The following is a 19,553-nucleotide window of genomic DNA, read 5'->3' as shown; positions in this document are numbered from 1 at the left end:
AGCCCATTGACTTAGTACCGAGTTTTTACGACTAGTGTTTGAGGGCCCTAGAGCTTAGAAATGAGAAAAAAAAAAGAACTTTAAATGTTGTGAGTAGGTTCTTTAGACCACTCTGAATGTTCCAAATACTAAAGCTCCTTTTAACTTGAAAAATCCAGTGGAAGAGTGGAAAGGCACGTGACGTACATAACAAATCGGAGCTGATACTTTGTTCTTATTGTGGCTTGTGAGTGTTCATAAAAATGTCTTTCCATGCACTTCAGCAAGTCTTGTTGCTAGAATTTCAGATGCATTAAAAGAAGAACTCGCTAAAGTCCTTTGTAACGAGAAACTCTATTACTGGCAAAATGAACAACAGTCTTTGTCTCTTTTTCATCTCATTTTTTCACCAACTTACTCCAAATATGATAGTAACAATATTTTCACATTAGACCCGGAATAAGTGTACTATCATTTTTCTAAGACATTATGTTCCAGCATGAAACCAATTGCCCTCTTCTGTATGATACTAATTCAGACCGTTGACTTGACATTTCTCTCTCATATCTGACGTAGCTCCACGGTGCGATGTATGGGAGCGGGATCTACCTTAGCCCAATGTCAAGCATATCGTTTGGTTACTCAGGTAATCCCGTGTTTCACTTCTAATCTCCTGTTACCACTTTCATGACTGGAATAGATTAGATATGATTGTGTTAAATTCATCTAACACTAGTCATAATGTCCAAAGGAAATTTCTTCCTAATATTTTAATGAGATGGGGGATGTTGGAGATAAAATGAAAACATATGCTATACAGAGTCTATGAAACATAAAGTATGGAAACAATGGCCTCCCCCTCATTGACGCTGAACAATTCCTTGAGTAGTGAAATTTATGGTTAGTATTTCTTTGCATTTTAAAAATTTAACTATAAAGTAATAAATATTCTGTAAATAGATTCTAATAACAAAATTTTTAAAAAGCAAATAACAATTTTTCATTAGTCCTAAAATATCAGGTTTGATGGATTTTTCTTTCACTTTTAATTCCTTCTATGGGTGGTGTGTGTGTGTATGCACGTGTGTCTGTGCTTGCATGTATGTGTGTTACATGTTCACACTGCACAGTTCCAGGGGATGTTGTACACATTGTTCCTGAATGCTAAATCTTCGTATCTCTACTTGGCAAGAAATGATACTTAGACAAGTCCATTAAGTATGAGGCCATTAGCCTGGCCCATCTGTCTGTTCACTAGCCAAGGTTTATGCAAATTCAACCACAGTAAGTTACTTTTTAGGGGTGAAATATAATTGGAATATTTAAAAATAGATTTTACTTAAAAATATCAGTGATAGAAGAACCAACAAAAAAAAGCACTTAGGAGGCAGAGGCAGGTGGATCTCTGTGAGTTCGAGGCCAGCCTCGCTTACAAAGTGAGTTCCAAGACAGAGAAACCCTGTCTTGAAAAATTAAAAAGAAAGGAAACAAAGGAGCGAAAGAAAAAATTAAAAAAAATGCTAATAGAAAGAAAATGTACAATTTTAGAGGATTACAAGATAGCAAAAAATGGAAATAAAATGTAAAATGAAAAATTTTAACTAGGCAGAGTAGGTAGGTAGAAATGCTGTCACATAACTACTACTGTGTCACAAATTGACTGAAATATAAAGAAAAACAGCCTTTTTATTATGTCTTTGGATCAGGAATCCAGTGAATCGATTTGTCACATGGTTTCTCTGATTCTCAAAGCATCCATTCTGTAGTTGGTGGGTGGGTTGTTTTGTTGGTCTAAGACAGCCTGACTTCAGGCCAGACACCTGGCAGGTGGGAATGAGTTGGAACTGACGCCCAACCTCCTGGATGTGGCTGATCCAGTTTGGTGAACCCAAGAGCCTTGGGCTTAGACTTTTCGGGAGTGCTAATGACATCAGGCGCGTGTGTGTGAGAGTTTCTAATCTTGTTTCTCAAATCGCATGAGATCAGTACCTGTCTGCACACCTAGTCAAAGCCATTACAAGGCCTTCTACTATCTCCATTGATATTATCTGTTAAGGAAGGAATGACAGGTTACATTGTAACTGAGCATGTAAGCTAAGAAGTACTGTTATGGTCAGATACCAACATAACATTAAGGATAAATATCAGAAGGGAAACAATAGCATTGAGATGGGCTGTGTAAAATTATAAAAACCAGACTTAAAACTGTACAGAAAAGAACTAAATGTTTTTTAGAAAAATAATATATCATCAGCATGGATAATAAAAATGCCAAAAGTCAAACCCTGTGACTTCTTCCTTTTAAAATGCTAGTGCATAGATTCCTTAGATGGGAAGAGTTGAGAGGAGGAATGAGTACAAACTGTGAATCAGTGGGAAATTCTGTCTCTGTGTGTGCATTTATCTTGGAGAAAGTCTACAACTTTTATCAGAATCTGAAGGGCTCTTGAGATATTTTTAAAAGAGGACTCAAGGACTCAGAAGGTAGCTTGGTGAGAAAAGCCCTGGTTTCTGTGCATAGCCAGGTTTGTGCAGGGGGCAGGGGTGTATAAAAAATCTCCACAGATGTATGATGTTGTGGTTGGTTTTGAAGTCTGAAAACATACAACCTGGACAGTGGACTGGCCCTATGCAGTAGGACCTGGACCTAGTACAGCTCTATGCAGTACTCCGCCGACTTCTCTGTCTGTATGTCATGTCTGTTCCTACCTATCTACCTGTGTGATTTTTGAGGAATGTCTGGATTGGAAAGATTTAGACAAACACACTTTACAAATTGTTCAGCATCTTTGCTCCTGCTGCCAAGATATATATATATTGAAACTAAAGAATGTTTTAGTTTTTGGTGTGACAGTACATTGAACACTCCCATTGATTTAGTTCTGCATACTGTACAGTGAAATAGATATTGGTTTGGTTTTTCTAAAATCTTTCACAAAAGGAAATCATATCATGACTTTAATAGAACAAGAACTCAGATTTATGATTTGGTATAGCAAAAGAACATAGAGGGCTTTGCGTTAGAAACACTGTAATTTCTACACAGAAGTGAGTTTATATCAGTGCTTTACAACACCTCGGTGAAATATCTTTGTTCCTACCTGCATTTCCCACTCCTTATCTCGTGCTTGTACTCAGAAGACAGCAAGGATGAACATTACTTCTAATAAACTAAACATTTTTAAACAAACGTTTTAGAATTTTCTAATTATAGTGTATACCAGGGAGTTTTTCTATCCCCATTTCCAATGCCAAGAACAAACCGAGATTCCTGCTCCAACTCTCCTGAGATTTCTGGGGACCAACCAGCTGCTCCCTTGTGAGCCTGTTATGGCCATTTCTAGCTTGGTGTGATTAGACTTCTGCCTACGGTACAACTTTTGACATAGACAGATTGTACTTTCATTTGCTTCAATCAGCTGTGCCCCTGAGTTACAACTGTGCTGATGTTTTTCAGGGATGAACAAGAAGCAGAAGGTGTCAACCAAGGACGAGCCAGCTTCAAGTAGTAAAGGCAGCAATGCATCACAGGTGCCGTGGCCTCTCGCAAGACTGTGTGTGATTGATGAGTTGCAGTCTCATTAGACTGCAGGAGGTCAATAAATACTCAGGATTATTAAGCCAAAAAATTAACTTTAAGTGGTCATTTCCCTTTAAGAACCAAACTCACTTTAAATGCAAAAACTACATAGCTTGTAGGTAGTAATTAAAGTACATTCGTGTGTATGCACACACGTGCACACACGCGCGCACACACACACATCCCCCTTGTGTCACCAGAGTCTATCATAGATTCCAGGGAATAAAAACAGATTACTAGTTCTGTCCTCTTTAACATTACATTCTACTGGGGGTACTAAATGACAAGAAAAATACCTTGCAGAAAGAGATGTTCAATGTTGTAGTCTGGAAGTGTTGCTAAATGGCGTGGTCGGGAGAAAGTCCTCTGAGGAGTTAAGCTTTGAGAATAGCCTCAGAAGCGAAGAGGACATGCGCCATGTGACTCTTGAGAGAAAGGCTGTTCCAGGCAGAAAAGAAGGACGGCAGGCAAATCTCAGGTTCTTAGAGAGAAAATCAGAATACCCAGGGCGAATGAAAACCCATCTGATGAATAATGAACTTAGCTATTCAAATATCTCAATGACAAACCAGCTTCCACGTCAGGTGCTTTAAAAACCTCTGTGACTTCATAAATGTTGCTGTGAATGTGGCTTGTTTTGGTGGTTGTCGAATCTGGAGTGCTTATTAGTTCTAATGTATGAAAAGATCCCGCAAATTTCATTCTGTTGGCCTTGCTAGAAGCTTGCCAGCCTCCTCTGTAAACTAAGCTCTGAATTCTAGTCATATGTCCTGAGACCACTGGGCTCCATGTTAACATTGTTTCAATTCACTGGCTTTATAAGCGATTTGATAACGATTAGCTACAGAAACGAAAGGATGCAGCAAAAATAGCTGGATATTAAAAGAATGCATAGATATTGTGGCTAGCCCCCATAGCCATCTTAGTTGCTCTTGCCCTTTAATGATGAGCACTCGTTGATGTTTGCTAGAGTATCCCATGTTTACTGTGGTTTTTCAACTGTTTTATGATTTAGTCTCAGAAGAAAGGACAGCAGTCGCAGTTCCTGCAAAGCCGTAACTTGAAATGCATAGCCTTATGTGAAGGTGAGTGCCTGCGCCTCCCACCCTAGCTCCTGGTATCCTAACTGAAGTGTAGTTGCAGAGTGCTCATCGTGGGTTAGTGAGGTATTGTTCCTTAAGACCGTCCCAGCATGCACTGTGGAAAATGAGCACAGTTGAGACTGCAGAGGTCAAAACCAAAGTGCTGAACTGGCGTGGGTCAGACAGCGCCATGTTGTTCCTGGCGGTTTTCCTGAATGTAATTCAACTTTCAGACAGTGTAATTCTTCTGAACTCAGTAGAGACAGATTGAGAGGTGGTTTGCAAGATTGTATTTTCTCCGTTCTTGTTCTAAGGCTACCAGTCACCTTTTCTTTGTGTCAGGACTGTCAGCTGCCATTAGTGTCTTGATTTTCAACACCTGACTGTTCCATGGGACACAAAGTTGCTGTCTGTGTTTCTGACAACAGTCCAATGATTTCTTTCATTGTGAGGTGGCCTTTTGTTGATTTTACTTACATTTATTGATAACTGCTATGGTTAGGCATCCGTTACATGTTCATTTGGACCGCTATTTTTGCGTTTAGATTTCAGAGAGAAGGAAGGTAGTGACTTAATATGGGTTTCTCTTCCTTCCTTTAAAACTAAATAGCTCTGTGATTTCATCTCCCCTTGCAGTGATCACGTCACCTGACCTGCACAAACATGGAGAGATATGGGTTGTCCCAAACACGGATCACGTCTGCACACGATTCTTTTTCGTGTAAGTCTAAATGATCGCATTTCTTAATTGCTTATGCTTCTCCAAATGAAACCGTGACTGCAGTATTATTTTCTCACGTTAATTGCCAAATATAACAAATGACTAATTGAACTTCTCATGAATCTAATGATTGTAGCATTTCAATAAGCTTATTTAGGAAAGCAATGGCTGCATGCTGCTAATCTGGTATTATGTACTTTGATGATGAAAGATTTTAGAACTGGGGACAGAGAAGGCAATAATGAAAATATTCTATACAAACTGATGTAAGTTTCACATAATATGGGCTGGCAAGGTACCGTGTGTTGGCCAGTGTATGCGCTGGCACACAAGAAGACAAACATTTTTTTCATTCCAGATCAACGGCTGCAGTAAGCCAGTCTGACTTTTCATTCTATCTTCGCCTCTGCAGCCCCACTCCCCTGTCTGGCTACACCTCTTCCCTGATCTTAGCACAGAAAGGATTTCAGGAAAGAACTGAGTTATTGTTTTTATTGTTTATGGAGTTTCTAAAAACACGGTGAAAAGTGATGTGGGTTATTTTATAAACACGTCAAAGTGATGGCATCAAAATTGCTGCCATCCCTTATAGGCCCACAGGTCCCTGCGTGTTTTGTGTCTGATCCATGAGCATGCAGCCAGGTTGTTCACTGAGACAGATTCTATGAAAACGCTAATTTTCTTGTGGCATTTACTTACTGACTATAGATTTCACAGCAGTGGATATAACAGCCAGTACTCTGGTCTTTTTTATCAGGGAGTTTGAATTCCAATGCAACAGAAATTAGGAAGAACAATCACCAGGTTGCATAACCTCTTAAAGCTCCGTTGGCAAAATGAGAACAGTATGCCTACCTGCATCAGTTAGAGTCTCAACAGGAACAAGCAGATGGCTCACAAAGAACATGGTGCTTTTATTACCCACAATTAGATGGTTTGCAAAGGCATAACTGTGGGGCAGCAGGATCCAGTAGCAGTAGGATTCTTAGACATCCTCAGGTCCAGGTGGCTCAGACAGGAAGCAATCCACCTGACCAAACCCCACTCAAAGTGGAGGCCAGTGGAGCACAAGGCTAAAGGCCATGCAGGTCAATCCTTGAGGGTCGAATGACATCAGAGAAGGGTTCTGAGGACCCGTGGCTACTAGGAAAGCTTTACCTTATACGATTAATCTGAGATTAAGTTAAACCAATGTAGGTCTCCACTGCAAAGTTCATAAAACATTCTTCTCTCTCTCTCTCTCTCTTTTTTCTTGGCTAGTTAGTTATTATCCATTGTTGGAAGTTTGGACCTCTGGAAAGCAGTCTTCAATTACAAAATTACCTCATTGAATAGACTTGAGATGTTGATAAAAAGATAATTCCAGGTCTTTTTGTGTGATCTCTCTTTTTTTAACTTACAAAAATACAGAACATTTACCGAGCATGACAGTTTTGCATACCTGAGTCGTTCAATTTCCAATATGTCGTTTTGATATTTTCATCAGTGATACATAAATCACATGTAAGGTATTAATTGGGAGATGAGAATGCCCGTTCTCCTTAGAAGTGAAGAGAGGGGAGAAATCCATCTGATGGAAACTGGTGCACCCAGATGCTTTCAAAATGACACAAAACGGGGGTTATTAAGATCATTTTCATTGCTTTATCCACACAAATGAGATGTCATCCTTTCTCTTCGCAAGCTCAGTAGACGAGACTCATTAGATAAGACTGATAAATTCAGAGCACACCAAAGCGAGAATACATTCAGTCATTATTCTGCGTTCTAATTACAGCTTTTAGTATCTTTCTTCATAAAGGACACAACCACAGGTCCTTGTGGCGCACCTCCCCTATGAGTGTAGCATCTAGGAAAAGAGAAAGTGGATGAGAATGAAAGAAAGCAACCGTCAGGCAAAAGCTTAGTTTAAAAAAGTTTTTTGCTTGTTTGTTTACATTGTGTGTCCACTGATGTTAGGAGCTTTGTGTGATGATGCAGATGTAAGTTAATATGCATTTCTTACAAGGAGTCAATGAAAATTCAGTTTCCACGCTACTCTAATTTCCCAGAACTATGGTGGTCGCAAGGTAGTCATTTAGGGTCTTACTCAAAAATTTATCCAGCATCTCATCTCTCCAGCATCTCAGTAACACAGAAGAGAAAACTAAAGCGACCCCCTAGGGGACAGACAGATGCATAACAGAGAGGCATGCTAGGAAGCTGACTGATGTGTAACAAAGTATTAAAATAATACTAAAAGGACTGGACTGCTTTGGGGAGGAAAGATAGAAGTTTGGAAGCTATTTTCCAGGAAATCCCTGAATGACCATGAATAAATATTTTAGGCAAAATGTAGTCAGTCATTCAGATATTATGACCAGATCCCAGCCCATTTCTAGTAGTAAAAATTGTAAGTTTGATTTCCCACCAACTTGGAGACCCGTGTGCAAACATATTGGGACGTTTTATGTGTAAAACTGAGAGAGCTGATTTCCAAGGGGCCATAAGGTGGGCTGAGAGAAAAGACCAAGCACACAGAATTATAGGACACACTTAGTGAAGTGTCAGCCTCTCCTCTCCTTTTCCCCCTCTCAGTCCTGAATCACACTCACTGTGTAGCACAGACTCGTCTCATGCTCCCAGCAATCCTCCTACTTCAGCATTCTGAAAACTGCGATAATAAATCTGTACCACACCAGACCTAGTAAGTTATTTCCCAATGAACAAGAGGATTTTTAAAGATGGAGATGAGAATTTGCAATTGTAATTTTTCATAATTAGGATAAATTAATAAAATCAGGGGTGGTTAATTGACCTGGCAGATGGCCAGGTGTGGGCCCCCCCCAGTTTCCATCACTGCACAGGAAATGGCCAGGAAGGGTGGGAGGATGCCCTGTCTCTAAGCAGTGCAGGGCCCAAGGTAAGATTTGGTCTGGCAATGAGAGCCTACATGCCCCAATGCTCCCAGCATCTCCACAGTTGGTGGAGTCAATTATGAATGGTACATGTTCTTCGATTAGGAAGTAAATGAAGAGTATGGAGCCACCCCTATTTCTGAAAACATTTGAGCAAGTTTACAAGCATAACAGTGAGAAGGATCACATGAAACGTTTTCTCTGCAGAAAATAGGGCCAGACATGCCAGGTCCTTGGACCAAGCAGATCTATGTAGTTCTATATAAATCTCAGGGTTTCCTCTTTAGTTCATTTCACCTTTTAAGGGGTAGTTCAAGTATCCCCTCTTCTCTAAAATTTCTAGAAAATTAGACTAGAAGACTGGTGTCTTGGTGTTCTTGTGGCTTATGACAGAACTTGCTTTTAAAATTTAGCTCATTCTTCTTCAGAAGGAATGAAAATTCTTGAAACAAAGTTTCCTTCCCTTGTCTCTCTCTGCCCCACATCCATCCCTGCAGCATTTTGTACCTGACTGACACCTATTCTTCCGTAACTCTTCCCTTTTTCTTTTTGTCTTTCATGAGACAGGGTCTTACTATGTAATCAGTGGTGCCCCTTGAACTCAGCCATGGCCCTGGTGCCTCAGCTTCCTAAATGCAGGGATTATATATAGTTTTGGCATAGCATTGAAAAAGTGAAACTGTTTTAGGCACATACAAGAATGTATAAAATAAGAAATTTATAATGACCATTAGGTAAAATAAACATCATCTTTAATTATGAGTTTGTAAAAGGTAGACACTGCTCAACTGTAGACATCCACAGGAAAATTGGAAAATTACAAAATTAGAAGACAGAACATTGCCTTTGCCAGTAAAGGCATTTGTGTGTGAATCATAAACACAAATAGGGCTGAGGAACTGTGCTGGATTTCTGGTGTATCACAAACCCAGTCTGTCTCCGCCCAGGCTCCCTTTCTAACCTTAAGCTGTCCACTGTGGCTGCCGCTTACTCGTGAGAGTCTCGTTGACTCACATACTGACGCCTTCATCCTCTCGTCTTTGCCGTAAGGGGAGGGGAGGCTGGTGTGCAGCTTCTGACCCACCATGGCTGCTGCTTTCATGCCTTGGGTTGCTGAGCTTCACACCCCACAGCCGTGCACTGTGATTTCCACTATCAAGGTTCTGTTCTTTCTCTGTGAAGCATGGATTCTGTCCGCACACTCATATCCATGTGCCTAATTCTCACTCCTCGTCCAAGTCTTCCTTCATGCCTCCTTCCTTCCCGAAGCTTCACGGTGCTTCTGTTTGGTGTGAACTGGGTAATGAGCAGGGTATATTTCTGTTGTGTTATCCATTTTTAAGCATGACCTTCTTTCTTGTTCTGCATCTTTGCAGTCCCGTACTATGTGAGTCCATTTGTCTTTGGTACCTGGTGTTTGTCCGGTAGGGAGAGTGAAGGCCTGCATTTTAACTTCTCAATGACTATTTATTCTCAAACATCCTAACAATACCTTTAAAAAATCAGTATATACAAAGTGGAACCCATTATTTAAAACCCCCTTCGTAACTCCTCAATAACTCTTATCTATGCAGTAATTTCATATATCAAACACTAAAAGCTGAGCTGTGGTTTTCCATGTTCTTTCCCTTCCTAAGTTTTATCTTTTTACTGTTCTCTCCTATCAATACTTTTTATCCCTGTAGCTCTAAAACTGTCTCCCACGGGATTCATCAGAAAGCTCTTGTTCCCCTGCTTTTAATTTCATTGCCCTCAAAACTAATTTTGTACAATGAGAGATTTATTAAGTATTGCGATTTTTAGGCTGATGATTCAGATTTAATATGCAGAAATTTAAGACAAGAAAAAAAGGAGAAACACTAATCTACTTTTGAAGCCCTAAGACATTTGCATGCTAAGCAACTGCTCAAACCCATAGCTGCATTCCTGGCCCCTGTTCTTCAGAGCAAACTCAAGCATAGTGAATTTTACCTTCTCTAACTTCCTTGTCAGAAATCACATGCAAAATTAACCTTTAGATTTGCAATTGTCTCTGTACTCCTAAACTGCCTCATCCCTGCCTTGACACTGTAGGGTGTGTGTGTGTGTGTGTGTGTGTGTGTGTGTGTGTGTGTGAGATATTCTGTTCCCTTCCCTCATGAAGTTCTCCTCATGCTTGGGTACTCAGGTCACAGATGGTTTACACAGAAGCAATTAGTGCATATTGGTTGGAAGAATCTATAAAACATGGGGCTGGAGAGATGGCACAGTGGTTAAGAGCATTGCCTGCTCTTCCAAAGGTTCTGAGTTCAATTCCTAGTAACCACATGGTGGCTCACAACCATCTGTAATGAGGTCTGGTGCCCTCTTCTGGCAGACAGAATATTGTATACATAATAAATAAATAAATATTTTTTAAAAAGTATTTACAAAACAAAATGATTTATTTTAATGAAGAGATTATATGTGAGTATAATGTGTTTTAGATGTATTACATAGGTGGCATCTATGGAAAATGGTATTAAAAAAAGACGCAAGGATTGGAAGTCTGGAGATGAAGTTTTAGGAATCAACACGTGGATGGTAGTTAAAACTGGGGAGAGGCTGAAAGGGTTGACCAAGTTTAAAATATCCAGGAGAAAAGGAACTGGAATTCATTGTGTTCTGGAAATCATTAAGCTATGATGATGAAGAAGAAGGAGAGGCAAAGAGATTAAAAATAATAATCAGAAGCTAGGTAGCTAAGAAATGAAACAATGTAGCTGAGAGACAGAGGCAGAGATAAAGAAGCAAGCGAGCAATAGAGGGGTGAGCTATATGTTACGTGTTATACCCAAAGGAGACAACATTCCCTGAGTGCATCAACCAGGAGACCTGGAAAGAGTTTTCCTGACTTAAGTAGAACATTAAGGTCAAGAGAGAATATGTAGACAGGACAGCCAAAAATGGGACATTACCATGATTTACAGACAAATCCTATTTACAGGTCAATTTCACATTGCACAGCGAGCAGAGATAGTAGTGTTTAAGCTGAACGTCAGTTAGGGTAAGCACGAAAGCCCAGTTTGCATAGGATGCCATAGGTGTGGAGAGTGTACCAAAACTGTAACCAAAAAGAAACCAACTTGAACGAGACAATTTAAAGCCACATAGAGGCAATAATCTGGAGTTGGAAGGTCACAACCAGCAGAAATGTTGCGAGCTGCCGCTCTGCTTCTCTCCCCTGGCAGGATGGTTTTCTCGGTGTCTATTCAACTCTCTTCCTCTCAGCCTCCAATCTTCAGATCCAAGGTCCGGAGAGTTTATCTTGTGTTTTCACAATAAACACAGTTACCCATCTATATGCCAAGCCAACCTCCTCCGTCTTTTAAGAAATAAGGACACAGCATCCTCGTTTATGCAAAAACAAAGTCAATATGGTTTTTTAGTGTTTCTATTAGAGTAACAAATTTATTATGACACTTCATACATGCATATAATGCATTTCAATTGTTTTCTACTCTTGCATTCTCTGACCCTCTCCACCTCCTATCAATCCCCTTCCTTTTCTTAATTATAGGACAATATGTTTTGCTTAAAGGATACCTTTATACAACATCTGCTCCCAGACATCTGATTTAGTTTGAAGAACTGTAACATATTTTCTAATTCCTTTTTAATTTATTTTTTACATATGCATATGCATGTTCTTATGTGAACTTATGTGTACCATGTCCAAGTAGGAGTTCTCATAGGCCAGAGGGCATCAAATTTCCCGGAAGTGAAGTTTTATGCAGGTGGCTGTTTGTGAGCCACTTGATGTGGACACTGGGAACCAAACCTGAGTCTTAAGCAAAAGCAGTGTTTCTTCTTTTATAAATTTTAATGTGGCATTTACTGTTTGATTTCCTGAGAAAATATTAGTGTTTGGATTATGTACCATGCATTTTAAGGACTCCCATCTTACAATAATGTTACAACACTAGTTAGAATAAGAAGGGCAAGTTGTAACTAGAATAATAAAATTGTATGGTCAGAATTAAACAGATTTATCAATATCCTGGACCAGCTCCAGTCTTGCAACTTGGACTGGATTCAAGTGGAATCATCTCTTGGTCTTTAAGCGGTCTTGTTCTGTGTTCCAGTGTTTTATTTTCCCACCCCGTGCTGTCTCAGGAGAACTTAAGTATGGTGAAGAAAAGACAGAGGCATGCATTAATCTCCGGGACACTGTGCTTATGCCTCTGGTTATCTATTTTGCAGTAATTACCACTTCTCTGCAGCTTCTTTCTTGAAGGCAATTTTCAGTCACAAGATTAATTCATCACCTATTTCACTCTGAATATTATCATTTCAAGTTTGAAAATTTGCTCTTTGGAAATTCTAATTGCCTACGTCAGCTTATTTGAGGAAATGAATTATCTAAGATGTAATTGTTTCTTTCCCAAGCATTTAGCAATTGCTGTCCTTTAGTAGCATGTCTCCACCCTTGCTGCTAGGCTGAGCTTAACAGGCTTGCAATCTTATGCAGCATAAATAAAAAAACAATATTATGAACCCAAGAGAATGAGTTACCAGTTAAGAATTAACACTGGAGCGCTGGTCATACAAAGCAGTAGTTAGAAGGCGGGCATGACGAGGACACAGGGATAGAATGAGAATTCAGTGCAGCCAGCTGGGACAGGATAGCTGAGAAAGTAGTGCAATGAAGATGTCCAGAACCCAAGGCATAGAAAGATGAAGGCAGTGGGTTGTTCTGCAGTTGACGTCACGGCAGCTGTTAGGAAAGATGCTTGCAGTGACAAAGACACGTGTGTCCCTGCAAGTCTGGCAATGTTTTACGTGGGATGAAGGACTTTATGTTGAAATGAAAGGCAGGGAATATATTAAGGTATGGTGAAAAAGAACCAACTATGCCGAGTTTCCTCTTGAACACACATTAGATGCTGCTTTTAAAAAAATGACCCTGTGGTTTTGGTTTCCTTGTGTTGCTTCTAGGAATCAAACAACATTTGAAGTCATACAAACACTACCATTGTTATCCATGTTTCCCATTTCTGCTTTCTCCTGTAGCTATGAGGACGGCCAGGTGGGCGACGCCAATATCAACACGCAGGAAGGAGGGATTCACAAAGAGATCCTCCGAGTCATCGGTAATCAGACGGCTACCGGCTAGAGAACACCGCTGGGCAGGGTTTGACAGCTTCCTCGGGTTCAGAGCTGGATTTTGAACTGAAGAAGATGATGAAAAAATAATTTATTGTTATTATAAACAAAATTAACCCTTTGAATACCAATTTTTCTTTTCTTAGTATTTCTAAATATTTCATTAAATACCTAAAACGGTTTAAGACTTACCAATTGTAGGGTTATGAAATCTAGTAATAAACGTTAAACAGCACTGAAACTCAAGTTTGGGTTGCGTATACAATAAACAGATTGAAAAAAAAACACTTTTGCGCTGATGATATTTTTATATTAAATTCTTTAATTGGACATTTGGTATTATGTACTGCTGTTTTAGGGTACTGCAATAGAATTGAGGTCATCTTATAGTGGCTTTTAAATCTACCAGACAGTCCACAATAAGTACAAGGCCTGCACGTTGTGGTGTGTTCAGTATGAGTCACACGAACATTTGAAGGCTGTGGGAGGCATAGTCCTCTTCTCACGGTTTCCCTTCTAAGACAGCAGTGAGGGTCCGAGGCAGTGCCATGCCAGAAGGCATGCAGGACACTCGTCTGCGGATTTCACGTGTCAGAATGTGCGACTGTGCATATGCATGCTTGTTCACACATGGATTTTGACAACGGATGGGTAGCTTCATCGTGCTGCCACGTAAAGAGCAAAACTCACAACCAATAAGCAGTAAGTTTGGTCCTAAACCACGATATGAGCCAAATTTGCTATAGTTCATTCACACACACACACATACATTCGCAGACCCATTTTTTTTTCAGTTATTTGAAGCAATATCCCATTGGTTAATATAACTAATTTAAAATGTTATCTGAAATTCAACTCAGAAAAGGCAATGTCCCTGGTGATTTAAATCTGTGTTTACATACTCATCTGATTAAAAGTAAGTGGGGGGGGCACAGAATTAAGAAACAGAAAGTGCACATTTTTATTTCTTCCAATGAAGTTTTTTTTGTACCATATCTGTATTTTTATATTTTTCATCTGCTACCTCTGCTAATTTTTTTCATATTGAGAAAGAAGATAAACTGTCTAGCTTCTTTTACATTAAAAGAACACAAGCTTACAGAAAGAAGCTCACCCCATCTTTCAGCTCTTCTTTGACTCATGTGCTCATCAAATCCTTTCTGTTCCTTTGAGTCTTAGGGTCATAGGCATTTCAAGTTTTAACTGTCAGTGTTTATTTTGCTGTTGGAATCAGGGCATTCATGAAAGCGGTTTAATTAGTGAGTCTGCCACTCTATTCAAATCCTGAGTCACGGCTTATATCTGATTTTAATTTATGTAAACAGGAAAAAATACAAGCGTGTCATCATTTGCAAGTGTGGTGTGATAATTTGCGTGTTTATTTCCTTTGGCATAAAAGGTGAGAGATGGGCCATGCATATTGTCAGGGGTTACAGTTTAGGAAGATTTTACTGATATTTGTTTTTCTTCTATTGTAAATAATTGAAATGCTAGTACTTCTACAAAAATACAAAATTGAAGAGGTTAAGATTCTAATCAGCTTCATAGTGTCTACTTAAAGAAGCATCAGCCTGTTCTGACTTGTGCCTCTGAACTATGGAGTAACATTAGCCTGGTAGAGCGTTTATTGAGTGGTCAGTGACCAGGTATTTGAAGGCTTGTGTGCGACGAGAATACCATTGCTTCTTTCTACCGGATCTCCTAAGTCATTGTAACAATATTTTGAGATCTTTTCTAGGCAACAACAACACAAAGAAATAATTTTGTGGGACATTCTACACACGATAAAAATAGAAAGATGTAACTTCTAAGTTTAACAGGGGGGATGTCTTAGAATCCCCTCCTATTAGGCCGTCTGTGAGGAACCTCCAGGAAGGCTGGAGAATGCTTTCTAGCTTAATTGGAAAACTGCTGACCTGATGAATTATGCCTTTGCTTAATAGGTGGGTGATCTGTAAGGAGTGGAGCCCTAGAATCTGAAGGGTCACCTGTGCTTGTACTCAAGGGAGATAATTTAGAGGAGGGAAAACTGGCATCAAAAACTTCTACTGCCAATTTAAGAGTACAAGAAAATTTCCCTATCCAAGTAGAAAAGTAAATGGTAGTTTGATACCCACTAAAAACACATAGTGATAGGCGTTTTTATGACAATTAAATGAGATGTCTTATAATGATCATCAAGTTGTATTACTTTCCCAGAATTAGTGCCCAAAAGTTGCATCAGAACTTTTATAAGCACATATTCTAAAAAGAATAAACTTTTGTTAACATTTTGAAATTGGAACTGCTATGATACACTAATGAAAATGCTTATATTTCTAAAGGATCTAATTTCTACTAATACCATTAAGATGTGAATATCTTACATTCAAAACTCAAGCAGATCTCTAAGAGATTCAGTCACCACTAGCATTCGATGACTCAGCCTCCCATTCTGGTATTAGTGTTTGATGATTCTAGACAGTTGCGATAGTATTACATATTAATAATTATTGGAATCTACCCATTGCCTTTTATAACAGTAATATTAGTTCTGTTGTTATTGAAACTCATCATTACTTTATTAAGGAAGCTTCATTCTTGAAGTAGAGTGTGAAGACATTCTTTCCTGCATGGCTGATTTTATGGAACCTTTCATTAGGAAGAAGTCTTCCTCTTTCACTGAGGAAATAACTTTCACGGAGATGAAATAACTGGAAATGGGAGAGGAGGAGAGTGTAATAATACAGAATTGATCCTGTTCTGCAGAGTGTATCATGGTGAAGCACTTTGGTGTGCCCAGGAGTGAGTTATGCTGCTGGTTCATCTCAGCAGATGTTGGGTTTGAAGCTTTTTACATCCTAAACTTGAATTGTAAGGCTGCCATATCCTTGGAGTTGTTGTGAACTACTGTAGGACATGAATCCAAATTGCTATGAATCTTCCTGCTTGGGAATTTCAAGAATTTGCAGTAGAAATCCCCCAGTTTTTCTCTCCTCTATTGAAAGAAAGCATGCATTTAATATGGAAGTATAAAATTTTTAAATTAATATCACTTGAAGAATTTTAGCAGTACTTATAACATTTCATTAATCATAATTTGCTTCAGGGCATGAGATTTCAGAAAGCATTCAGGAAAAACTCGCCCGCAACTTTCATCAGATAGTAATTTAATATCATTAAGATATTGCTCAACCTTGGATCATCTCTCACCCAAATAAGTAAAGGTTTGACGGTAGCCTTTGAAGCACATTAAAGAAACATAATAGCCTAATGTCCTGCTGGATTTTTCATTCTAACACTACCTCAGCACGAAAGAGAGACTGCTTGTCAAGGCAAATTGGTTTCCAGAATAAGAAACAGATACAGTTTTGCAAACACAAGTCATCAAATAATTCAACAGTTAAGACCATGGTAGACACAGACATTGCCAACCGCTTCCCCACTCTGTAACGTAGGCAACAGTGATTAACGACGTAGTTAACACTGAGGCGAGTTATTTGAAGGATTTAGTGGCATGAGAAGTTAATTAGTTCTCTGTAAAGTTCGTTTTCTACCTGGGCTGCTTTCATGGCCATTCACTTAAGAGTCACTAGCGGTTACCCACACGAAAGAGGTCAAAGCAAAACAACACAAGATAAGCCCAACTGCTGTGCCAGAATTCCAACCTGAATATTCAAATATTTTGACAATTAATGCCTACTAAATTTTTGTCAGCTCACATATGAATTGGTGTATATTATTACCCAGTAATTTTTTCCTTGGGAATTTTGTACACACTATGAAATATAGACTTAAGTTTTGATAGGTCAAAAGTATTTCAAGTAGCTTGTAGTCAAAACATATCCATGAGTGTGAAAAAGCTTTGTTGAAGAATAGATTACATTATACATTTACCAGCAAGTCAATAAAAAATAGTGCTTATTTACATAGTCAACATAATTTAATGTTCTAAAAACAATTTCTTCAATCTGCCCAATATTTAATGTATCATTTGAGATTTTAAAAACTGCAGCCACTCCTTTATGTAAACGTTAAGGTATGCCTATGTTTCCTTGACTATCCAACCTTCTTTACAATAAATTTCTTGACTTTTGTGCACAGACTAGTATTGCAACCTGCTATTTAGCCTTTGGTGCCTTAGAGTTATTATAACTATTTAACAATATGTACATAATGTAAATACTGCCAAGAGATCACTAAGGCCAAATATTTTCTCTATTCCCTTTTTATTGCACTTGCTTTCTATTGCTCCTTCAGCCTCTTTTATCCTGCTTTGTAATAGTTCTAACATTGTGGCCAATGTAAATGTTTACTTTCAATAAAACTAAATTTGTTCAACCAGTCTGTATGTGGGCACTGTTTGGAAGACTTGGGGAGACACCCATTATTCCTGTTGGTAAATCTTGCTTCTAAAATTCTATATATTGGATGGTTCTCAATAAACGCTAAACATGATGTTACCCTTTTGGCCTAAAATTTATTTTTTAAAAAGAGGGCAAAGAAGCCCTTACCATTATTCCCAATACTGTTGCAATAGGTATAATTGGAGATGCGATCGCTGTTACAGCTTCTGATTCTCTATCAGTTCTGATTCAGAAGTAAAGTGTTGAAATGAGGTTTTTAGACATTTTATATGCTTCTGCTCATAGTGCCTGGGTAAATATCACCAGAAGCAATTCAACTGAATCATTTTTTTTTTGTAGACTGATTAATCATGGCAAAAAAAAAAATTGAAGGAGAGTGGGAAGGCAGTGAGACAGGGTTTCCTCCTTCACCTAGGCTGGCCAAATACTCAAGTCAGGGTGGCCCAGAATTTACAGCAGCCCTTCTGCCCTGACCTCGGAATGCTGTAATTACTGACCGTGAGACACCATATTTAGTTACAAGAAGATTTTTAGCTTATGTACTGCAGAAGTAAGCACACAAGATTTTCAAAGCATCACTTTTTAAATATATCACCTCATTAACTGAATAAGAGATTAATCTTTGCATAAATACAACCCTCTAGACAGTAACAGTATAATGACTACCTGTTTATCGTCTCCTAATAATTTTTGTAGTGCATTTATAATTGAGAAACTTTTAAGCAGCAAACTTCTGTTTAGTAGAGTTCGTTTCAGTACCTCTAGAAACAGCTGATAAGAATGTCTCATGCTGGTTGGTGTTCAGTGGAAAAATGGGAAAGGTTGGATTTGATATGCAGCTCATGAGTTAAAGTATACTTGTGAAACTATAGCAGGTTTGGGAATAATTCAAGAATAACATAAGCCTGATGATGCTAAACAAAAAGTCAAATAATGGTGCTGCTGGAGAAAGAACAGATCATCTACATCAGAGTCGTGAGGAAAATAGCACCAAACGCCCACAAGGTTAGCTGGATCAACTCAAGGCTGAGACAGAAGAGAAAGGAAATCATACCACAGGGAAAATAGTTCGAGAGACGTAAAGGTCTTAGGTGACCCCACAGAAGTCTTGAAAAGAAGTTTACATCAAATGAAGAGAAAACTACACTCCAGGTGGTACTTTGAATTTTTAACTTGGTACAGTGATTAGAGTTTTATCTACTTGTTTGATCAAATACTTTCACTGTTCTCGTCCACAGTGTAGTACTCACTCTAGCCTGTCCAGGGCTGTCCAGGTTCATGAGACTTTGACAAATTCCGAGGTAACTGAAATCAAGACATCTTTTTTTTTTTTTTTTTTTTTTTTTTTTTTTTTTTTTTTTTNTTTTTTTTTTTAGATAAACAGACACGTTAGTTACGTCTCTATTTTGTTGAGTCCTTAAATTTTCAATAAGGGTCTTTCAGTCCCTGCAACATTTGCTTGGCTTTCTCTTCTTAGGAGCTATTTGAGAGTGTGGCTCTCAGTTCTAGCTTCGCTTCATTTACCTTTCCTAGTTCTCAGCTGCCCTGCTTATGTAACGAGCCCTGGCTAGTCCAGTGAAAAATCCTCTTTGCTTTTAAAAACTTACATGGGATGGTTTATTTAAGATTCACTCACTGAAAACTGGCTGAATATTATTTGGCTTCTGCTTCTGTTCCCATATGTTAGTCCTTTAATCTGGACAAAAATACTTATAATTTGCTAAGAAGACAAATATGCCATTCCCCTGTGTCCATCGAGCTTTGATATCATATGATTCAAAAACCACCAAGCATAGATCTCTTTTTGACTAAATGTTCAAGGAC

At 38.8% G+C, this 19,553-nt stretch overlaps 1 protein-coding gene across 2 annotated transcripts in view; it reads left to right on the top strand.

The window, feature by feature from the left end:
• The window catches only part of Parp8 (poly(ADP-ribose) polymerase family member 8), a 164,941-nt gene extending 147,137 nt beyond the window's left edge, over positions 1-17,804 (top strand). For both annotated transcript variants that reach the window (XM_050152799.1, XM_050152798.1), the window contains exons 23-27: positions 556-625; positions 3,437-3,510; positions 4,575-4,644; positions 5,278-5,362; positions 13,291-17,804. In XM_050152799.1, the coding sequence (XP_050008756.1) occupies positions 556-625; positions 3,437-3,510; positions 4,575-4,644; positions 5,278-5,362; positions 13,291-13,393 (402 nt within the window). In that variant the 3' untranslated portion in view covers positions 13,394-17,804. The remainder of the gene's footprint in view (positions 1-555; positions 626-3,436; positions 3,511-4,574; positions 4,645-5,277; positions 5,363-13,290) is intronic.
• Positions 17,805-19,553: the final 1,749 nt, after the last annotated feature.

This window comes from Alexandromys fortis, unplaced genomic scaffold (assembly GCF_014885135.2).
Source record: "Alexandromys fortis isolate MF-2015 unplaced genomic scaffold, M_Fortis_MF-2015_v1.1 scaffold_73, whole genome shotgun sequence".
NCBI classification, from domain to species: domain Eukaryota; kingdom Metazoa; phylum Chordata; class Mammalia; order Rodentia; family Cricetidae; genus Alexandromys; species Alexandromys fortis.
This window is presented reverse-complemented; position numbering and strand designations above follow the sequence as displayed.